Consider the following 23601-nt stretch of genomic DNA (forward strand, 5'->3'; position numbering starts at 1 on the left):
AGTGATCAGCAATTCCTACAGTGATCAAGAGAAAATAAGAATAAGATAGAATTGAAGTACACTGCATCCCCTCCATAGACACTTAAGCATGGCAGAAAAAGATGACAGCAAGGTGCAGTGTAAGCATGTGTTCCCAGTAAAGTTTAGGGAGCGACTTCTTGCAAGACAGTAACTTTGGCAGATGGTGTAGGAAATATATATCTGTTGAGTGATGGGTCTATAGCAAGTTAATCAGCAGCAGGAAGGCTGACAGCAGCTGGACATGCAGCAAGGACAGCAGCAGGTGGTTCTACGGCAGGTGGTGTGGCAGGAGGTTGGGCAGCAGCAAGGCTAGCACCAGATGGACCCACAGCCCTGGGCTAGGCATCCAGGCAAGCAGCAACAGGTGGGGTGGTAGCAGGTCCTCCTGCAGAACTCGGGGGTACAATAGGCTGGCTGACAGCGGCTGGACCCACAGCAGGTTTGTCCACAGCCACTAGAACGACAGGAGCTGGGCCAGCAGCAGGTGGTCCTGCAGCAGGTGGTCTGACAGCAAGTTGGGCGGAAGCAGCAAGGCTGGCAGCAGTGGGACCCACAGCAGCTGGACCCACTGCAGCCTTCTCCACAGCTGCCGCATTACCCGCAGCAGATGGGCCAGCACCGGGTGGTCCTACAGCACGTAGGCTGGCAGGAAGGGGAGCAGCAGCACGAGTTGGTCATAGTGTCACAGGTGGAGAGGGGGCTTCTGTTCAGAGGTGAGGTTTTCAGTTTCTGACTGGGGCCTCCTTACATTCTGGAGATTTCATACACTGAACACCCTGAAGTGTGGACCAAGAGCAGGACTTTCCTTGTTGTTGTTTACATCCTTTTCCATAGTCACTGGGAGCTGATAGAAGAGAAAGTCCACTTTTTGTTATGAATTTTAAGAGAATAAGTGCTTAATGTGTTTACTAATCTACATTAACTCACAGAAACGTTTTCAGATGAAGACAAGGTGGTCCCATCAGCATCATTCTTATTTCAATAATTTCATCATGTGACATAACTCCCCCTGGCCTGGGAAGTGGTTGGCGAGTCAGTTTAGTGGTCCTTCCCCAGCGTTGGTCCTTAGGTTGCATGTAGATTAGGACTATCCCTGAGATGAGGGGCATGATTGTTGTTGATGTGTTCATAGAGATGAACTGGGATCATGCCTGAGCCCAAGTCGGTTTCCCCACAAAGCCTGATTCCAGACTCCCACAGCATCTGTCTCTTGTGGCACCCTACCCCACCTCAGTGTCCCAGTTCAATCAAAGACACCTGGGTGGAAGACATGGGGCTTCACCTCTTCCATATGTCAAGGCAGAATCGAGCAGGTGGATAGAAACAGCAGCGGTACACCAAGACCAGGCAAGCATCCGTCACCGAACTTCCTGAGTGACCAGCAGTCCTGATTCACCCAGAAACGAGGGCTTTTAGAGGATGTGGGACGTTCAGTGATATACCTGGGGCAGTTTGGGAAAACCAGGATGAGTTGGTGACTCTAGTCCTCAACAAGCAGAGTGAGCTGCTTAATGCACCGACTACACACGTACTGTTGTCTCTTCCTCCCACCTTCCCTCCCTCCGTCTACCTTCCTCTCTCCCTGCCTCCCGTCTCCTCCTCTCTTCCCTCTTCTTCCTCCTCTGCCTCCCTCTTGTACCAATTGTGCCTGGCCACCATCATTAAGAAGAAAAGATTGGGTCTGAGTGGAGAAGACCGTAGACCGTAGACCGTAGATAATGCCTTCAATAGGCCAGCCATTTATCTCAGATCTTCCTGTGTTCGGGACAGTTTCTACCCACCGCATCGGCATCTCTGTGCCTAATGGCTGTTTTCATGCCACAGCGGAATGTCACGCTGCCTGGTGTGTGACACGCCGACAGAAACGCTCAACCGATGCTTCTGGAGAGTTGGTTTATAAAGACTCCAGATCCGTTGTTGCTGAATTAGGAGAAGCCCGATGAGAGTGCTACATCATTTCTGATATATCTCTCAGGTTTAAGCTGCACTTGCAAGCTGGCACGCTGGACTCGTAGTGCCTCTTCCCTGTGTCACTGTCCCACACTCCAACCAGTGGGATCGGCCCTCGCCAAAGAAACAACATGCCTGGATGCTGTTCTTCAGAGTAGCTTCTGGGAGATACCAAACTCCGGCATGACTTTACCCACCTCGGCCTTGATTTCCCCATCCCTGCAATGGGAACCCTGATGCCTGTGTTGAAAATTACTTCAAGAATTAAAGAATGTACATGAAGCATTTGGCCAATACTTAGCAAGTAGGAAGCAACCCAGGTCGTGTCTGTTCCTCACATCATCAGGGCAAACGCCCAGGTCCTAAGGACCAGCAGGAGGCGTGTTTGGTCTTGGCAGTCTGTCCAGAGCCTCGCGCGTAGCTGGTCTTCAGCGTTGGCGTGGGTCCCGGACAGGAGCCTTCCTAGCTCATCAGAGGTCCCTCCACAGCTCCCGGGAGGTGACTCAGGGCCTATGTGTGCTCTTCCTCTCAGAGCCGGAATCCAGCCTCACATCCCTGAGCGCCGAGGCAGCATCATGCATTAGTTCGGGACCGGAAGCACCGGCCTCTGGCTATCGTGAGTCCTGTGAATGCCCATGCTCTTTTCTCTTTCTTCTTCCTCACTTGGCCTCCGCCTGCCCTCCGCCCATTCCCGCCTAAGCTCCGCTCCCAGAGCGGCACATTGACTTCCCTGGAACCCTTCGCAGTTCCTTCCCCCAACCCTGGAGGTTGTTTGGTTCCCGTAGATGGTTCAGAGGCCATGGATTACTCCGAGTCATCCTCCACGCCCAGTGCACGGGCTGTTGGCCCTAATGTCGTCCTTCCTTACTTTTCTTGGTAACATGTTGGTCATGACGCCACATCGCCTTGCGGGTGGGGAGCTTGATGTGTTTGGCAGAAAATTGCTTGACACCTCTGTACCCTGCCAGTGGGTCCTGAGGACCACGAGGCCCAACCAGAAGGGGACTTCCATGACCCAACGGGCCATGCGTGAGCAGCTGCGGCCCTCAGTCATGAGGCCACTGCACGCTCACCTATCTGTGAAGCAGAGGAGTGCCTGAGGGGCTGGACGGCGCCTGAGGAAACGAAAAGGTCCCTGTGTTCCTAAGAGCTCTAAAGGGCAGGGCCCGCTGCCCTCCCATGGGCCTGGCGGTCCCTGAGTGGTAGGACCCGGACATCTACCCCTTGGTCCCAGATATCGCCTGCACCTCCTACAGGAGAACAGGACCACCGTGGTCCCACAAAGACACTCATACGAACTTCTTGCTGGTGCTCAGGCCCAGGGCGCTGCCTACTCGCCTGCAGATGGGAATGGGAGCGCCCTTCAGCAAGGGCAGGAGTTGCAGCCTGGCATCCAAGTGTGTCCCTGTCAGCTCTGTGACAACAAGTCCCAAGATTTCCTCATCTGCAAATGGAGATATGAATTTGTGGGGAGTCTATGAGGCCCCAAAAGGATAGTGTATGTGGTATGGGACCTGTACATAAATCGTTGCATCGCGAATGCCGTACAAGGACACAAACACCAAATGGGATGCAGGTCAGTGCGGGGTTTATCAAGAAATTCACGTGAGATTCCCTGTGTCTAGGGAGACATTCAAAAGGATCATGACCGGAAGAAATCAGCATTTCTCTGAGTGCACTGAGAAAGAAAACATAGTTGTGCAGACATTGATAGGTGCCAAAACGTGAATCAAGCAAGAGGATTTATTTCTCAAAGGCAGTTAGACAGGATGAAGACCCTGACTACGGAGTCAAAGCAGAGATCTTGACTCCTCTTGACTCCGTATCTGGAGGCCTGAAGCTGGCAGGGTCTCACAAGACCTGAGGAAGAAGAGAATCAGGAGAAGTGGTCCCCTCTTCATCAAGCTGATTCAGAGGCTTTGGAACAGGCAGATGAGTAACAGAAATGTTGGCGATTGCATGCTGGCTTTCAGTAACATTTGGCAGTGTCTTTGTTTCCCAAATGGCAAATCAGTGCTGTGTGCAGATGGTGGTTCTTGGTGAGGCGGTCAGCAGTAGGAAGGCTGGCAGCGTCTGGACATGGAGCAGGGGTGGCAGCAGGTGGTCCTCCGGCAGGTGGTGCGGCAGCAGTTTGGCTGGCAACCAGGCTAGCAGCAGCTGGGTCCACAGCCCTGGGCTAGGCATCCAGGCAGGCAGCAGCAGGTGGGGAGGTAGCAGGTTCTCCTGCAGTACACGCGGGTAGAGCAGGCTGGCTGACAGCAGCTGGACCCACAGCAAGGTTGTCCACAGCCACTGGACCCACAGCAGCTGGGTTGACAGCAGCTGGAGACACAACAGCTGGGCCGGCAGCAGGTGGTCCGACAGCAAGTTGGGCGGCAGCAGCAAGGCTGGCAGCAGCTGGACCCGCAGCAGCTGGACCCGCTGCCGCCTTGTCCACAGCCGCTGCTGCCGCACCCGCAGCAGCTGGGCTGGCAGCAGGTGGTCCTGCAGCAGGTGGTCCTGCAGCACGTAGGCTGGCAGCAAGGGGAGCAGCAGCACGACTCGGTCATGGTGTCACGGGTGGAGGGGGAGCTTCTGTTTGTTCAGAGGTGAGTTTCTCAGATTCTGTTGTGTCCTCTTGTTGTGGGGCTTTTATGCACTGGATCCCCAAATTTGGACCAATGGGCCTGACTGTCTTGTTGTTGTTTACGTTGCTTGCCTAATAGTTTGGGAATTGAAGAAGAGGAAGTTTTTTTTCCCGAATGTTATGAATCTTTCGAAAATAAGTGCTTAACGTGTTTCTTAATTGAGAATAACTCATGGAGACATTTCCTGATGACAACAAGGTGGTCCCATCAGAAGCATCATTCTTGTTTCAATAATTTCATCACGTGACATAACTCCCCCTGGCCTGGGAAGTGGTTGGCGAGTCAGTTTAGTGGTCCTTCCCCAGCGTTGGTCCTTAGGTTGCATGTAGATTAGGACTATCCCTGAGATGAGGGGCATGATTGTTGTTGGTATGTTCATAGAGATGAACTGGGATCATGCCTGAGCCCAAGTCGGTTTCCCCACAAAGCCTGATTCCAGACTCCCACAGCATCTGTCTCTTGTGGCACCCTACCCCACCTCAGTGTCCCAGTTCAATCAAAGACACCTGGGTGGAAGACATGGGGCTTCACCTCTTCCATATGTCAAGGCAGAATCGAGCAGGTGGATAGAAACAGCAGCGGTACACCAAGACCAGGCAAGCATCCGTCACCGAACTTCCTGAGTGACCAGCAGTCCTGATTCACCCAGAAACGAGGGCTTTTAGAGGATGTGGGACGTTCAGTGATATACCTGGGGCAGTTTGGGAAAACCAGGAAGAGTTGGTGACTCTAGTCCTCAACAAGCAGAGTGAGCTGCTTAATGCACTGACTACACACTTACTGTTGTCTCTTCCTCCCATCTTCCCTCCCTCCGTCTACCTTCCTCTCTCCCTGCCTCCCGTCTCCTCCTCTCTTCCCTCTTCTTCCTCCTCTGCCTCCCTCTTGTACCAATTGTGCCTGGCCACCATCATTAAGAAGAAAAAATTGGGTCTGAGTGGGGAAGACCATAGACCATAGATGATGCCTTAAATATGCCAGCCATATATCTCAGATCTTACTGTGTTTGGGACAATTTCTACCTGTCAGATCCGCATCTTTATGCCTAATGGTTGTTTTCATGCTACAGCAGAATGTCACACTGCCTGGTGCGTGACACGCTGATGGAAATGCTCAACTGATGCTTCTGGAGAGTTGGTTTATAAAGACTCCAGATCCCTTGTTGCTGAATTAGGAGAAGCCCAATGAGTGTGTTACATCATTTCTGATATATCTCTCAGGTTTAAGCTTCACTTGCAAGCTGGCATGCTGGACTCATAGTGCCTCTTCCCTGTGTCACTTTCCCACATTCCAACCAGTGGGATCGGCCCTCGCCAAAGAAACAATATGCCTGGATGCTGTTCTTCAGAGAGGCTTCTGGGAGATACCAAACTCGGATATGACTTTACCCACCTCAGCCTTGATTTCCCCATCCCTGCAATGGGAACCCTGATGCCTGTGTTGAAAATTACTTCAAGAATTAAAGAAAATGTACATGAAGCATTTGGCCAATACTTAGCAAGTAGGAAGCAACCCAGGTCGTGTCTGTTCCTCACGTCATCAGGGCAAACGCCCAGGTCCTAAGGACCAGCAGGAGGCGTGTTTGGTCTTGGCAGTCTGTCCAGAGCCTCGCGCATAGCTGGTCTTCAGCGTTGGCGTGGGTCCCGGACAGGAGCCTTCCTAGCTCATCAGAGGTCCCTCCACTGCTCCCGGGAGGTGACTCAGGGCCTATGTGTGCTCTTCCTCTCAGAGCCGGAATCCAGCCTCACATCCCTGAGCGCCGAGGCAGCATCATGCATTAGTTCGGGACCGGAAGCGCCGGCCCCTGGCTATCGTGAGTCCTGTGAATGCCCATGCTCTTTTCTCTTTCTTCTTCCTCACTTGGCCTCCGCCTGCCCTCCGCCCATTCCCGCCTAAGCTCCGCTCCCAGAGCGGCACATTGACTTCCCTGGAACCCTTCGCAGTTCCTTCCCCCAACGCTAGAGGTTGTTTGGTTACCGTAGAGGGTTCAGAGGCCATGGATTACTCCGAGTCATCCTCCACACCCAGTGCACGGGCTGTTGGCCCTAATGTCGTCCTTCCTTACTTTTCTTGGTAACATGTTGGTCACGACGCCACATCGCCTTGCGGGTGGGGAGCTTGATGTGTTTGGCAGAAAATTGCTTGACACCTCTGTACCCTGCCAGTGGGTCCTGAGGACCACGAGGCCCAACCAGAAGGGGACTTCCATGACCCAACGGGCCATGCGTGAGCAGCTGCGGCCCTCAGTCAGGAGGCCACTGCAGGCTCACCTATCTGTGAAGCAGAGGAGTGCCTGAGGGGCTGGACGGCGCCTGAGGAAACGAAAAGGTCCCCGTGTTCCTAAGAGCTCTAAAGGGCAGGGCCCGCTGCCCTCCCATGGGCCTGGCGGTCCCTGAGTGGTAGGACCCGGACATCTACCCCTTGGTCCCAGATATCGCCTGCACCTCCTACAGGAGAACAGGACCACCGTGGTCCCACAAAGACACTCATACGAACTTCTTGCTGGTGCTCAGGCCCAGGGCGCTGCCTACTCGCCTGCAGATGGGAATGGGAGCGCCCTTCAGCAATGGCAGGAGTTGCAGCCTGGCATCCAAGTGTGTCCCTGTCAGCTCTGTGACAACAAGTCCCAAGATTTCCTCATCTGCAAATGGAGATATGAATTTGTGGGGAGTCTATGAGGCCCCAAAAGGATAGTGTATGTGGTATGGGACCTGTACATAAATCGTTGCATCGCGAATGCCGTACAAGGACACGAACACCAGATGGGATGCAGGTCAGTGCGGGGTTTATCAAGAAATTCACGTGAGATTCCCTGTGTCTAGGGAGACATTCAAAAGGATCATGACCGGAAGAAATCAGCATTTCTCTGAGTGCACTGAGAAAGAAAACATAGTTGTGCAGACATTGATAGGTGCCAAAACGTGAATCAAGCAAGAGGATTTATTTCTCAAAGGCAGTTAGACAGGATGAAGACCCTGACTACGGAGTCAAAGCAGAGATCTTGACTCCTCTTGACTCTGTATCTGGAGGCCTGAAGCTGGCAGGGTCTCACAAGACCTGAGGAAGAAGAGAATCAGGAGAAGTGGTCCCCACTTCATCAAGCTGATTCAGAGGCTTTGGAACAGGCAGATGAGTAACAGAAATGTTGGCGATTGCATGCTGGCTTTCAGTAACATTTGGCGGTGTCTTTGTTTCCCAAATGGCAAATCAGTGCTGCGTGCAGATGGTGGTTCTTGGTGAGGCGGTCAGCAGTAGGAAGGCTGGCAGCGTCTGGACATGGAGCAGGGGTGGCAGCAGGTGGTCCTCCGGCAGGTGGTGCGGCAGCAGTTTGGCTGGCAACCAGGCTAGCAGCAGCTGGGTCCACAGCCCTGGGCTAGGCATCCAGGCAGGCAGCAGCAGGTGGGGAGGTAGCAGGTTCTCCTGCAGTACACGCGGGTAGAGCAGGCTGGCTGACAGCAGCTGGACCCACAGCAAGGTTGTCCACAGCCACTGGACCCACAGCAGCTGGGTTGACAGCAGCTGGAGACACAGCAGCTGGGCCGGCAGCAGGTGGTCCTGCAGCAGGTGGTCCGACAGCAAGTTGGGGGGCAGCAGCAAGGCTGGCAGCAGCTGGACCCGCAGCAGCTGGACCCGCTGCCGCCTTGTCCACAGCCGCTGCCGCCGCACCCGCAGCAGCTGGGCTGGCAGCAGGTGGTCCTGCAGCAGGTGGTCCTGCAGCACGTAGGCTGGCAGCAAGGGGAGCAGCAGCACGACTCGGTCATGGTGTCACGGGTGGAGCTTCTGTTCAGTGGTGAGTCTCTCAGATTCTGTTGTGTCCTCTTGTTGTGGGGCTTTTATGCACTGGATCCCCAAATTTGGACCAATGGGCCTGACTGTCTTGTTGTTGTTTACGTTGCTTGCCTAATAGTTTGGGAATTGAAGAAGAGGAAGTTTTTTTTCCCGAATGTTATGAATCTTTCGAAAATAAGTGCTTAACGTGTTTCTTAATTGAGAATAACTCATGGAGACATTTCCTGATGACAACAAGGTGGTCCCATCAGAAGCATCATTCTTGTTTCAATAATTTCATCACGTGACATAACTCCCCCTGGCCTGGGAAGTGGTTGGCGAGTCAGTTTAGTGGTCCTTCCCCAGTGTTGGTCCTTAGGTTGCATGTAGATTAGGACTATCCCTGAGATGAGGGGCATGATTGTTGTTGGTATGTTCATAGAGATGAACTGGGATCATGCCTGAGCCCAAGTCGGTTTCCCCACAAAGCCTGATTCCAGACTCCCACAGCATCTGTCTCTTGTGGCACCCTACCCCACCTCAGTGTCCCAGTTCAATCAAAGACACCTGGGTGGAAGACATGGGGCTTCACCTCTTCCATATGTCAAGGCAGAATCAAGCAGGTGGATAGAAACAGCAGTGGTACACCAAGACCAGGCAAGCATCCGTCACCGAACTTCCTGAGTGACCAGCAGTCCTGATTCACCCAGAAACGAGGGCTTTTAGAGGATGTGGGACGTTCAGTGATATACCTGGGGCAGTTTGGGAAAACCAGGAAGAGTTGGTGACTCTAGTCCTCAACAAGCAGAGTGAGCTGCTTAATGCACCGACTACACACGTACTGTTGTCTCTTCCTCCCACCTTCCCTCCCTCCGTCTACCTTCCTCTCTCCCTGCCTCCCGTCTCCTCCTCTCTTCCCTCTTCTTCCTCCTCTGCCTCCCTCTTGTACCAATTGTGCCTGGCCACCATCATTAAGAAGAAAAGATTGGGTCTGAGTGGAGAAGACCGTAGACTGTAGACCGTAGATAATGCCTTCAATAGGCCAGCCATTTATCTCAGATCTTCCTGTGTTCGGGACAGTTTCTACCCACCGCATCGGCATCTCTGTGCCTAATGGCTGTTTTCATGCCACAGCGGAATGTCACGCTGCCTGGTGCGTGACACGCCGACAGAAACGCTCAACCGATGCTTCTGGAGAGTTGGTTTATAAAGACTCCAGATCCGTTGTTGCTGAATTAGGAGAAGCCCGATGAGAGTGCTACATCATTTCTGATATATCTCTCAGGTTTAAGCTGCACTTGCAAGCTGGCACGCTGGACTCGTAGTGCCTCTTCCCTGTGTCACTGTCCCACGCTCCAACCAGTGGGATCGGCCCTCGCCAAAGAAACAACATGCCTGGATGCTGTTCTTCAGAGTAGCTTCTGGGAGATACCAAACTCCGGCATGACTTTACCCACCTCAGCCTTGATTTCCCCATCCCTGCAATGGGAACCCTGATGCCTGTGTTGAAAATTACTTCAAGAATTAAAGAAAATGTACATGAAGCATTTGGCCAATACTTAGCAAGTAGGAAGCAACCCAGGTCGTGTCTGTTCCTCACGTCATCAGGGCAAACGCCCAGGTCCTAAGGACCAGCAGGAGGCGTGTTTGGTCTTGGCAGTCTGTCCAGAGCCTCGCGCATAGCTGGTCTTCAGCGTTGGCGTGGGTCCCGGACAGGAGCCTTCCTAGCTCATCAGAGGTCCCTCCACTGCTCCCGGGAGGTGACTCAGGGCCTATGTGTGCTCTTCCTCTCAGAGCCGGAATCCAGCCTCACATCCCTGAGCGCCGAGGCAGCATCATGCATTAGTTCGGGACCGGAAGCGCCGGCCTCTGGCTATCGTGAGTCCTGTGAATGCCCATGCTCTTTTCTCTTTCTTCTTCCTCACTTGGCCTCCGCCTGCCCTCCGCCCATTCCCGCCTAAGCTCCGCTCCCAGAGCGGCACATTGACTTCCCTGGAACCCTTCGCAGTTCCTTCCCCCAACCCTGGAGGTTGTTTGGTTCCCGTAGACGGTTCAGAGGCCATGGACTACTCCGAGTCATCCTCCACGCCCAGTGCACGGGCTGTTGGCCCTAATGTCGTCCTTCCTTCCTTTTCTTGGTAACGTGTTGGTCACGACGCCACATCGCCTTGCGGGTGGGGAGCTTGATGTGTTTGGCGGAAAATTGCTTGACACCTCTGTACCCTGCCAGTGGGTCCTGAGGACCACGAGGCCCAACCAGAAGGGGACTTCCATGACCCAACGGGCCATGCGTGAGCAGCTGCGGCCCTCAGTCAGGAGGCCACTGCAGGCTCACCTATCTGTGAAGCAGAGGAGTGCCTGAGGGGCTGGACGACGCCTGAGGAAACGAAAAGGTCCCTGTGTTCCTAAGAGCTCTAAAGGGCAGGGCCCGCTGCCCTCCCATGGGGCTGGCGGTCCCTGAGTGGTAGGACCCGGACATCTACCCCTTGGTCCCAGATATCGCCTGCACCTCCTACAGGAGAACAGGACCACCGTGGTCCCACAAAGACACTCATACGAACTTCTTGCTGGTGCTCAGGCCCAGGGCGCTGCCTACTCGCCTGCAGATGGGAATGGGAGCGCCCTTCAGCAAGGGCAGGAGTTGCAGCCTGGCATCCAAGTGTGTCCCTGTCAGCTCTGTGACAACAAGTCCCAAGATTTCCTCATCTGCAAATGGAGATATGAATTTGTGGGGAGTCTATGAGGCCCCAAAAGGATAGTGTATGTGGTATGGGACCTGTACATAAATCGTTGCATCGCGAATGCCGTACAAGGACACGAACACCAGATGGGATGCAGGTCAGTGCGGGGTTTATCAGGAAATTCACGTGAGATTCCCTGTGTCTAGGGAGACATTCAAAAGGATCATGACCGGAAGAAATCAGCATTTCTCTGAGTGCACTGAGAAAGAAAACATAGTTGTGCAGACATTGATAGGTGCCAAAACATGAATCAAGCAAGAGGATTTATTACTCAAAGGCAGTTAGACAGGATGAAGACCCTGACTACGGAGTCAAAGCAGAGATCTTGACTCCTCTTGACTCCGTATCTGGAGGCCTGAAGCTGGCAGGGTCTCACAAGACCTGAGGAAGAAGAGAATCAGGAGAAGTGGTCCCCACTTCATCAAGCTGATTCAGAGGCTTTGGAACAGGCAGATGAGTAACAGAAATGTTGGCGATTGCATGCTGGCTTTCAGTAACATTTGGCGGTGTCTTTGTTTCCCAAATGGCAAATCAGTGCTGCGTGCAGATGGTGGTTCTTGGTGAGGCGGTCAGCAGTAGGAAGGCTGGCAGCGTCTGGACATGGAGCAGGGGTGGCAGCAGGTGGTCCTCCGGCAGGTGGTGTGGCAGCAGTTTGGCTGGCAACCAGGCTAGCAGCAGCTGGGTCCACAGCCCTGGGCTAGGCATCCAGGCAGGCAGCAGCAGGTGGGGAGTAGCAGGTTCTCCTTCAGTATACGCGGGTAGAGCAGGCTGGCTGACAGCAGCTGGACCCACAGCAAGGGTGTCCAACTTGCTGTCGGACCACCTGCTGCAGGACCACCGGCTGCCGGCCCAGCTGCTGTGTCTCCAGCTGCTGTCAACCCAGCTGCTGTGGGTCCAGTGGCTGTGGACATGATCTAATGATAAAAATGTCATCTGGTCATTGGGCTCCTCATGTCATTAGACCAACAGGTAGAGGAAAGGGTCACTATTTGGTGATGTATAATTATCATGGAGCGATAGAGTATAGAGAGAAAGGTATCTGGAACTCAGGAGATTTCACTGAAATATCTACATGGTTCTGTTCATCCCTGTATCAGTAATCAGACACCTAGACCCATTAGGCAGGATTATCTGGGTTACTCCATTGGGATATTATCCAAAACAGTGGAAGCATTGGCTAAGGTAAAGGAAATATAGGACTGGTAGCAAAAGATGGAGATTATGACTACTAGTTACACACTAATACAGTGGCAGTAGCTGCAGCTTGTTCCAGTAGACTTCCTGTTATACATCCCTTTATTTTCCTCCTTCCCTTTCTCCCTCTCCATTCCTCTTCTTATTTTTTTATTTCCTTCCATCCATCCATCCATCCTATGATTTCTTCTTCTTCTTTGTAGTTCTCTTCTCTTTTCTCCTTCCTCCTCCTCCTTTTCGTTATTCATCTTTTTCTAGAAATTGTGGATTTTCCACCACCTTGAAGAAACAGAGGTTGGTCTAAGAGGAGCAAAGGATAGATTGTAGTTGATGTATTCAATACCTCACTTCCATGGACTGAATATTTGTGTCCTTTAAAATTCATGTGCTGAAGCCCTAATCCCCAATGAGATGGCATTTGGAGGTGGGATCTTTGAGAGGTATTTATATTTGGATGAGGGTATGAGGATGAGGCCCCATAATAGGAGTGATACTCTTATAATAAGAGACAGAGACCAAAGCTCTCTCACTTTTTCTCTGCCATTTGAAGATACAGCCTTAAAGCAGCCATCAGCAAACTAGGCAGTGGGTCCAAGGAGACACTTAATCTGCCAAGCATCTTGATCTTTGATTTCCCAGCCTCCAGAACTGTGGCATATAAATTTTGCTGTGTGAGCCAGCAGTCTAAGGAAGTTCATTATAGCACCCCAAACTGACTCACACAACCATTCACATATCTTCGATCTCAGTGTGTTCAGGCCAACTTCGAATTACCACATGCACGTCTCTGTGTCTAAAGGCTCTCTTCATGCAACAGCAGAAAGTCATTTAGTCTGTGCATGCCATGCTGAGAAAAACATACAACCAGTGATTCTGGAGAGTTTCTAGCTCCATTTCATCAAGTAGGATATAAAGATTCCAGCTCCATTTCATCAAGTAGGATAATGCTAAAGTGTGTATTTTACACCATTTCTGATAATTTCCCTTCAGGTTTAAGCTTCAGTTGCAAACAGTGATACTAGATTCATATACACCCTTATCTGCCCCATTTCTTCAATTCTCTGCCAGTGTGTTATGCACATCCTAAACAATGTCCACTTGGTTCTTTTTCTCAGGATATTTTCTCTTAGGAAACAAACTATGACTTTAATTTACCTCTCTTGTTCTTAATTTCTTCTTTTCTTAAAATGGGAATATTTATACTTCCTTGAAAATTTCTTCAGAATTAAAGATAATGTACATGAAGCATTTGGTCAATACCTAGCAAGTAGGAAGCAACCCAGGCCGTGTCCATTCATCATCTTGTCATGCAAACACCCAGCTCTTAAGGACCAGCAGGAGGAATGTTTGGTCTTGGCAGTCTGTCCAGAGCCTCCCGGATAGCTGGTCTTCAGCGTTGGCTTGTGCCCCAGACAGGAGCCTTCCTAGCTCATCAGTGGGCCCTCCACTGTTCCTGGGAGGTGACTCAGGGCCTAAGTCTGCTCTTTGTCTCAGAGCCTGAATCCAGCCTCACATCCCTGAGCGCTGAGGCAGTATCATGCTTTAGTTCAGGACCAGAAGCGCCAGCCTGTCTATCACGACTCCTGTGAATACCCACGTTCTTTTCTCTTTCTTCTTCCTCACATTCTTCTCACGCCCCTTGGAACATGCTCTTGATTTCTCTCAAATCCTTCATAGTTGCCTCAGAAAATATAGGAGGTTGTTTAGTTTCTTGGATGGTTCATAGGTCATGTGTTACTCAAAGTCGTACATGCCCATTGCACAGTCTCTGAGGCTTCAACTTTGTCTGAACTTAAATTTCTTAATAGCATTTTGGTCAGGATGACAAATTTCCATAACTTTAGGGGAATACAATATATGGCCCATTTTTTATTGCAGAGAATTATTTATTTTCTCACTATGTTGAGAGATAATAGAAGGAGGCTATTCAGAATGGATTTGCACAATACAGAGATAGTTTAGATGAGAGTCTGTCTTGTGAGGACAAAATGGATGCTAACAATATTTCATGGGGATGAATTTCATGTGTGGCTGAATAAGTGGAAACAGGAAAGGTACCTGCTTTCTTGAGAGCTCCAAAATGCAGTCCCACCTGCCCTCACATGTATCTGATCTGCTGCTTGCTGAGTTGTGAGAAACTGATTTTTTAACAGATGTTATCTACATATATGAGTGATTGTTCTTCCATTTGTAAAGGATAAATACATTTGCACAACTTTCTAGTGTTCAGTACTAAATATCATTGTTACTTTTATTGACATGTAAATATAGTTGCCTTTGAGCAAGAACAAATTATCCAGTTCTGGATCCGAGTCTGTCCATTATTAACTATATGAAATTACACAGTGAAATATTCTCACCTGAAAATGTGGAATATAATTCATGACATGCTGTTGTGTACCTCAGGTTGGGTAATGCATATGATACCCAATATGTATATAAGTTCCTATATCAGAAATATCGTACAATAAAACAAAACACAATATGGGGTGAATTATGATGTAGACTTTACAAAGAGGCATATAAGTAAGACACTTCCATCTAAGGAGACAACTCAAATTATCACAAAAAGATGAAAGTAAGAGGAAGAACCATAAGCACATTGATAAAGAAAATATGATTATGAAGTTTATTAATCAGTTGCAGGAAACTATGAAAAAGTTTTAAACACTTGTTTTCCTAAGTTACTTAGAGGGAGATGATGATTCTGACTTCAGAAGCCAAGACCATAACTTAGTATCAAGAATTTATGAAACTGGCACATGATCCACATACATGGGAGGAAGAGAATTGGAGGAAGTCCTCTGCACAGCATCAAGCTGATTCACAAGCTTATAAAAAGACATATGAGAAAAATTTTGATGGTTGCATGCTGACTCTCAGCAAAATCGAGCAAGGAAATTTGTCCTCCAAATGGCAAGTCACTTAACAGGAAGGTGATATGTGCTGATGGTATTTCTTTGGTGAGGTGATGAGTAGCAGGAAGGCTAGCAGCAGTTGTATCCACAGCCCTGGGCTAGGCACCCAGGCAAGCAGCAGCAGGTGGGGTGGTAGCAAATTCTCCTGCAGTACACGGGGGTACAGCAAACTGACTGGTAGCAGGGTGTGCAGCAGGAACTAGGGCGGCAGCAAGGCTGGCAGCCACTGGACCCACAACAGGATTGTCCACAGCCACTGGACCCACAGCAGCTGGGCTGGCAGCAGCTGGACACACAGCAGCTGGACCCATTGCAGGTCTGCCCACAGCCTCTAGACACAGCAGCTGAGCTGGCAGCAGGTGGTCCTGCAACAGGTAGTCCTGCAGCACGTAGGCTGGCAGCAAGGGGAGCAGCACGAGTTGGTCATGGTGTCAGGTGTCAAGGGTGGGCCCCTGTTCAGAGGTGAGTTTCTCAGATTCTGATGTCTCTTTGTGTTCTGGAGCTTTTATGCACTGAACTCCCCAAAGTTTGGACCAATGGGCATGACCTTCTTGTTTTTACTTATGCATTTTTTTTTTTGTACTAACTGGAGAATAGTCAATAAGGGAGTTGTTGCCTTAGTGTTTTGAGGCTTCTGTAATTTAGTGTTTGATCATTTTTTTAATTGAGAATACTACTTAAGAACTTTTTCCAGAAATGAGAAAGTCAGGAATCATCACCAGCTACATTTCTGGTTATTTGACATCATCTAATCATGTGATATTTTCTGCTGGCTTGGCAAAAGTGAGAACAATTGTCCCTCGTCTGCTATTCCTTTGAGCATAGTTAGTTTGGGAAGTGCCTTTATTTCTCCTCCGATCTTTGTTATTTCTTTCCTTATTGTAACTTTGGGCTTTGTTCATTTTTGTAGTTCCTTGAGGTGAAAAATTGGTTGTTTGAGGGTTTTTTGTTTGTTTGTTTCATGTTGTAGACATTTATCAATATTAAGTTCCCTCTAAGAACTGCTTTTGCTGCAACATATAACTTTTGGTATGTTGTATTTCCATTTTCATTTGTCTCAATGTATTTTTTTTTCTCTTTGGAATCCTTTTTTGAATGATTGGTTGTTCATTACATGTTGTTTAATTTCCACCTATTTTTGAATTTTACAGGTTTTTTTCTAATTGTTTTATAGTTTCATACTATTGTGGTCACAAAAGATGCTTGATATGATTTTAATCTTATAAATTTATTAAGACTTGTTCTGTGGCCTAACCTATGATCTATACTGGAAAGTATAACATGCGCATAGAAGAATGTATATTCTATTGCTTTTGAATGGAATGTTGTGTGTATGTCTCTATTGTAACATATTATTTAAGGGCCATGTTTCCATATTGATTTTCTGCCTGGATGATTTATCCATTGGTGACAGTAGAGTATTAAAGATCCCTACTATTATTGTATTGCTATATATTGCTCCCTTTAGGTCTGTTACTATTCACTTTATATATTTAGCTGCTCCTATAACACATGCTCACAGAGAAATAACATGAGCAGTCCACCTTGTGGTGTTTACTAAATAAATAAATAAATAAAATTTATCAAAAGACTTGTACAATGGAATTCATAGATCATTTTAATATCGGTAATAATTTCAAAAGTCACAAACTGCAAAAACCCACATATATGTCAATGAAAGATGGACAAATATATCATTTTTACTCATTGAAGAATTATTTTTAAAAAGGGATGAATGAGGTACCCACATAGGTATCACATTCATAAAATAAAGTGAAAGTAGCCAATTCTATGTTATTTTATAAAAAGTCTAAAAACATCTGAAATGAACTATTAAACATACACAATGTGTGATTCACTAGAATGATTACCTACCTTTGAGAATGAAAAGGCATGTAATTTGAAGAGGATGAAGTTAAGTTCTATTTATTAAACTGGTAATAGGGACATGGGGGATCACTTGATGATATTCTATCAGATTTGAAATTATTAATTATAATTAATTATATTTTTAAAAAGCACTTTTGAAAATGAATTTTAAACCCCCATATCATTTGAATATTTTAGGAATCAAAAATACCTTAGGATCATCTCACCTGGACTACTCATTCAAATAAAGTAAGAGAAAAAAAAATATAGTGAGTTATGTGAGGTCAACGAATATATTAAAAATGAATTAGGACTGAGTCACGATACCTAGTCATATCAATAAAAGATCTACATGCTGGAAAAGCCCACAATTCTGACAATTCAAGACTATTGGTGCCACAGGATGTTAAGTGACTGAGGCTTGCCTTATCCCAGTGCTCCGCAGCCGCCTCTGCCCACGTGCTTTGGTTCTGTCTTGCCATTTGGAAGACAGGAGGCCAGATGACCTCTACCCAAGGTCCTTGATTGAACTGGGACACACAGGTGGGGTAGGGTGCTACGAGAGGCAGATGCCTGTGGGAGTCTGGAATCAGGCTTTGTGGGGAAACAGATTTGGACTCAGGCCTGATATACTCCCAATCTACCTACAACCTAGGGACCAAAGCTGGGGAAGGACTGCTGCTCGGACACTCCTCAGGACAGCAGGAACTCTATCACATGATCTGATGGTCAGTGAGGCAAGAACGACGTTGCTGATATGACCACGTTGCTTTAATCTGAAAATGTTTCTAGGAGTTATTCTCAATTCGGAAACCTTTTAAGCACGTATTCTCTAAAGATTCTTAACATGTAGAGGACTTCCTATTCTCCTGTAGGAGAGGTGATATGTGGGACAAAGTGGTAGACATCTGTGTCCTACCACTCAGCCCCGTGGGAGGGCAGCGGCCCCGTCATTCAGAGCTCTTGGGAACACAGGGACCCTTTCGTGGCCTTGGGCACCATCCACCCCATCATGCACTCCTCCACCTCAGAGATAGGTGAGCCCTGCGGTGGCCTCACGACTGATGTCCGTGTCTGCACATGCATGTCTTGTGGGGCCATGGAAGTCCCCTTCTACTTGGACCTCCTGCTCCTCAAGACCCACTGGCAGGGTACAGAGTTATCAGGCAATTTCCTGCCAAACACATCAGGCTCCCCAACTAGAAGGTGATTTGACATCGTGATCAACATGTGTCCAAGACAAGTAAGGACGGGCAACATCAGGGACCGAGAGCCTGTGCAGTGGGTGTGTAGGATGACTTGGAGTAATCCATGGCTCTGAACCATCTAAGGGAACCAAACAACCTCCAGCATTTGGAGAAGGAACTGTGAAGCGTTCCAGGGAAGTCAATGTGCCGCTCTGGGAGCAGAACTTATGCGGGAGTGGGGCAGAGGGCGGGAGAGACCAAGTAAGGAAGAAGAAAGAGAAAAGAGCATGGGCATTCACAGGACTCACGATAGACAGAAGGCTGGCACTTCTGGTCCCGAACTAATGCATGATGCTGCCTCGGTGCTCAGGGATGTGAGGCTGGATTCAGGCTCTGAGAGGAGGGGCAGACTTAGGCCCTGAGTCACCTCCCGGGAGCAGTGGAGGGACCTCTGATGAGCTAGGAAGGTTCCTGTCTGGGGCACACACCAACGTTGAAGACCAGCTATGCGGGAGGCTCTGGACAGACTGCCAAGACCAAACACGCCTCCTGCTGGTCCTTAGGACCTGGGGGTTCACCTGATGAGGTGGCAACCCAGACATGACCTGGGTTGCTTCCTACTTGCTAGGTCTGGACCCAGTGCTTCATGTCTTGTATCCTTAATTCTTTGCTTTCCGTAAATTTTTCTTTGAATCCCAGTAGAGTTAACCTCTCGTGTCCCACTCCTTTCAGGTGGACCATGTAGTGATTCAGCAATGCCATAGGTCACCCAGTGCTCATCACAGCAAGTGCCCACCTTAAACCCCATCACCTATTTCACCCAAACCCCACCCCCGACCCCTCTGGGAACTATCGGTTTCTTCTCTGTAGTTAAAGAGTCTGTTGCTTGGTGGCACACCTTCTCTCTCTCTCTCTCCCTCACCCACTGTCTCTCAGTCTCTCTCTCTCTCTCTCTCTCTCTGCCTCTCTGTCTGTCTCTTTCCCTTTGCTCTTTTGTTTAGCTTCTCCAATGGCACCTATGAGTGAAACCATATGGTATTGGTCTTTCTCTGCTGACTTATTTTGCTTAGCGCTGTACTCTCTAGCTCCATCCGTGTCATTGCCAATGGCAAGATTTCTTTCTCTTGTGTGGCTGAATACTTTTGCATTGGAGATCGAGACCCCATCTTCTTTATCCATTCATCTGTGGGAGGACACTCGGGCTGCTTCGGTACCTGGGCTACTGGCAGTCATGCTGCTATAAACATAGGGGTGCATGTATCCCTTCGGGTTCGTGTTTTGGGGTTTGGGGGAGGGTGGGGCAACCCAGCAGTGTGATTACTCAATCGTAGGTTAGTTCTACCTCTAACTTTTTGAGGAAACGCCATGCCGTTTTCCACAGCAGAGGCACTCCCCAATGTGTGCATTCCCACCAACAGCGTGGGAGGCTTCCCCTTTCTCCACCGCCTCACCAACACCTGTTGTTTCTGCTCTTGTGGATCATAGCCATGCTGACAGGTGTGAGGTGCCATCTCCTTAGAACTGTGATTGGCATTTCCCTGACGATGAGCGATGTTGAGCGTGGGGTCGTGTGTCTGTTGGCCATCTATAGTTCTTCTCGGGAAAAGTGTGTGTTCCTGTCTTCTGCCCATTACTGCATCGGGATTTTTGTTTTGGGGGTGTTGAGTTTGTTTGGAGGGTGTACGTTCTTTATGGATTTTGGATCCTAACCCTTTTTGCCTATGCCATTTGCAAATATCATCTCCCATTCAGTCGATGGCCTTTTAGCTTTGTTCATTGTTTCCTTGGCTGCACAGACACTTTTCTTGTGATGTAGTCCCTATAGGTTACGCGTGCTCTATTTCCCCTGCCTCAGGAGACCTCTCCGGAAAAAGCTTTGATATGGCCAGCGTCAGGGACGTGATTGCCTGCGCTGTCTTCTAGGACCTTTCTGGTTTCGGGTGTCACATTTCGGTCTCTGATGCACTTTGAAGCTTTTGTGTGTGCGTATGCTGTAAGGAAGGGGTCTGGTTTCATTCTTCTGCCTCTAGCTGTCCGGTTTTCCCAACACCATTTGTCGAAGAGACTGTCTTGTGCCCATTGTGTTTTCTTGCCCCCTTGGTCGAAGATTGATGGACAACTGCACAAGGGTCAGCTCATCTCTGGGTTTTCTCTTCTGTTCCACAGATCCGTGGGTCTCCTTTTGTGCACACCCCATCGTTTGGATTACTACCGTTTTGTCTGGAATTGGGACACCTCCAGCTTTGCTTTGCCCCTTGCAGAGAACTTTGGCTCTTCGGGATCTTTTGTGTTCCCGACCACATGGGAGGATGCTTTGCTCTCACTCTGTAGAAGAAGGAGAAACCTGCTGTCGGTATTCTGTTTGGGATGGCATTAAATCGATAGTATCTTGATGTCTTGAAGGAATTTTCAACCTAGAGCTTGAGGTTCCCATTGTAGGGAGAAGGAAATGGAGACTGGGATGGGGTGAGTCATGTCGGAGTGTGGGTTCTCCCAGAAGTGACTCTGAAGAAGAGTGTGCAGGCATGTAGTTTCTTTGGGGAGGGCAGATCCTACCTGTAGGAATGTGGGGAGGTGACACAGGGAAGAGGCACTAGGAGGCCCATGTCCCAGCTTGCAAGGGAAGCTTAAAGCTGAGAAATGTATCAGAAATGACGTAACACACACGTCGCGATTCCCCTAACTCTGCAAGGAGGGATCTGGAGTCTTTACACACCAGAGGCATTGGTTGAGTGTTTCTGTCAGTGTGGCATGCACAGGAGGCGTGACATTCTGCTGTGGCCTGAAAACAGCCCTTAGGCATAGAGATGCTGATCTGCAGGGTAGGTATTGTCCCCTCCGCACTAAGATCCGCGATATGGGGCTGACGTATTCAAGACATCCTGGCCAGTCTCTGGTTTCCACGAGTCATTCCCCTACTGGGTTCATCAGATGGGTGGACAGACACACTATCTGGAAGGGAACTGAGAAGGAGGAGAAAGCTGACGAGGAGGAGCAAGAGGAGCTGCCAGGCAGGGAGGGAGCCCGGACGAGAAGGAAGGAGGAAGGATGGATGGGAGGAAGCAAAGAAGGAAGGAAGGCAGGAAGGAAGAGAAAAGAAGAGAGACAGACAGAAAGCAAAAGAGAGACAGAAACAAAGACAGGCAGCCGAGTAGGAAAGGAAACAAGAAGAAGGAAGGGACAGAGGGAGGGAGGCAGAGGAGGGCGGGGGTGGGTTGGGGGTGGCTGGGGGTGGCTGGGGGTAGAGAGGGAAGGAGGAAGGAAAGAAACCAGAGAATTAAGGACTGGAAAGGATCCAGCACGATGAAGGTGTAGGCAGCAGCACAAAGTCCTGGACTAGGCTAGTTCACAAGGCGAGGACTAGAGTCCCCAAGTCATCCTGCTTTGCCCATGACTGCCCCAATTATATCACGGAAAGTCCCAGATGCTGGGCATGCGCTCAAGCCTAGATCAGTCAGGAGTGCTGGTCAACAAGGACGTACCTTGAGTGAGGCAGTGCACGGCTGCCGCCTCTGCCCACGTGCTTTGGTTCTGCCTTGCCTTTTGGAAGACAGGAGGCCAGACAGCCTCTACCCAAGGTCCTTGATTGAACTGGGACACACAGGTGGGGTAGGGTGCTACGAGAGGCAGATGCCTGTGGGAGTCTGGAATCAGGCTTTGTGGGGAAACCGACTTGGGCTCAGGCCTGGATTCTGGTGGTCCCTCTGAACATACAGACAAGTCATTCTCCGCCCCCTCCCACCCACTCGCCCCCTCCCCAGGAATACTCCCAATCTACCTACAACCTAGGGGCCAAAGCTGGGGAGGGACCGCTGCTCAGACACTCCTCAGGACAGCAGGAACTCTATCACATGACCTGATAGTCAGTGAAGCAAGAATGACGCTGCTGATGTGACCACGTTGCTTTCATCTGAAAACGTTTCTCTGCGTTATTCTCAATTAGGAAACACATTAAGCACTTATTCTCTAAAGATTCCTAACATGTAGCAGACTTCCTCTTCTACCAGCCCCCAGTGACTATGGGAAAGGATGTAAACAACAACAAGGAAAGTCCTGCCCATTGGTCCACACTTCAGGGGGTCCAGTGTATAAAAGCCCCAGAACAGAAGGAGGCCCCAGTCTGAACCTGAGAAACTCACCTCTGAACAGAAGCTCCCCCTCCACCCGTGACACCATGACCGACTCGTGCTGCTGCTCCCCTTGCTGCCAGCCTACGTGCTGCAGGACCACCTGCTGCAGGACCACCTGCTGCCAGCCCAGCTGCTGCGGGTGCGGCAGCAGCGGCTGTGGACAAGGCGGCAGCGGGTCCAGCTGCTGCGGGTCCAGCTGCTGCCAGCCTTGCTGCTGCCCCCCAACTTGCTGTCAGACCACCTGCTGCAGGACCACCTGCTGCCGGCCCAGCTGTTGTGTCTCCAGCTGCTGTCAACCCAGCTGCTGTGGGTCCAGTGGCTGTGGACAACCTTGCTGTGGGTCCAGCTGCTGTCAGCCAGCCTGCTCTACCCGCGTGTACTGCAGGAGAACCTGCTACCTACCCACCTGCTGCTGCCTGCCTGGATGCCTAGCCCAGGACTGTGGACCCAGCTGCTGCTAGCCTGGTTGCCAGCCAAACTGCTGCTGCACCACCTGCCGGAGGACCACCTGCTGCCACCCCTGCTCCATGTCCAGACGCTGCCAGCCTTCCTACTGCTGACCGCCTCACCAAGAACCACCATCTGCACACAGCACTGATTTGCCATTTGGGAAACAAAGTCACTGCCAAACGTCGCTGAAAGCCACCACGCCATCGCCAATGTTTCTGCCACTCGTCTGCCTCCTCACAAGCTCGTGATTCGGCTCGATGAGGGTGGACCACTTCTCCCTGAGGCTCAGCTTCCTCCGTCTGATGGGTCACGTGCCATCTTCTTGCATCCTGACCTGGACTCGTCATCTCTGCCTTGACTCCTGCACAGTCAAGATCTTCACCCTCTCACTATCAGTAACTTAGAGAAACCAATCCTCATGCCTTGGGCACCAGTGTCTGCCACGACCAAAAGTCTGGGCATCATGTTTCCTTTGTCCGTGTCCTCGCAGTGCTTGTATCCTGTTTTCTCCCTTGCATGATCCCTTGGAAGGCTTCCCTCGAGGGCAGCGGATCTCACCTCTATTTCTTAATAAACCCTGTACCGTTCTGCATCCCATATGGTGTTCGTGCCCTTGATGGCATTCGCGACGTAACGATGTATATACACAGGTCACATACCGCGTGCATTAATCATTTGGAGCCTCACACACTCCCCCACCAATCCACAGTTCCATTTGCAGATGAGGAAATCTTGGGATGTCCTGTCAT

General features: G+C 49.9%; 2 protein-coding genes and 2 pseudogenes across 2 annotated transcripts; 1 reads left to right on the forward strand and 3 right to left on the reverse strand.

Annotated features, from left to right (window-relative positions):
* Positions 1 to 231: 231 nt before the first annotated feature.
* LOC123842213 (keratin-associated protein 9-9-like) lies at positions 232 to 699 on the reverse strand (annotated as a pseudogene).
* A 2561-nt stretch (positions 700 to 3260) lies between these two features.
* Positions 3261 to 8356, reverse strand: LOC135363025 (keratin-associated protein 4-12-like). Its single transcript, XM_064583308.1, has 3 exons — positions 8086 to 8356; positions 4244 to 4495; positions 3261 to 3415 (listed from the first exon to the last, which is right to left on the reverse strand). The coding sequence occupies exons 1-3, from the start codon at positions 8354 to 8356 to the stop codon at positions 3261 to 3263; spliced, it is 678 nt and encodes a 225-aa protein (XP_064439378.1).
* A 6929-nt stretch (positions 8357 to 15285) lies between these two features.
* On the reverse strand, positions 15286 to 15643 carry LOC135363026 (keratin-associated protein 9-3-like). Its single transcript, XM_064583309.1, has 2 exons — positions 15554 to 15643; positions 15286 to 15390 (listed from the first exon to the last, which is right to left on the reverse strand). Exons 1-2 carry the CDS (start codon positions 15641 to 15643, stop codon positions 15286 to 15288), a joined length of 195 nt encoding a protein of 64 aa, XP_064439379.1.
* Positions 15644 to 22446: 6803 nt separating this feature from the next.
* LOC123841435 (keratin-associated protein 9-2-like) lies at positions 22447 to 22962 on the forward strand (annotated as a pseudogene).
* Positions 22963 to 23601: the final 639 nt, after the last annotated feature.

The sequence above is a fragment of the Mirounga angustirostris genome, unplaced genomic scaffold (assembly GCF_029215605.1).
Source record: "Mirounga angustirostris isolate CCGP_5_RB_7025 unplaced genomic scaffold, mMirAng1.0.hap1 SCAF_17, whole genome shotgun sequence".
Lineage (NCBI taxonomy): Eukaryota > Metazoa > Chordata > Mammalia > Carnivora > Phocidae > Mirounga > Mirounga angustirostris.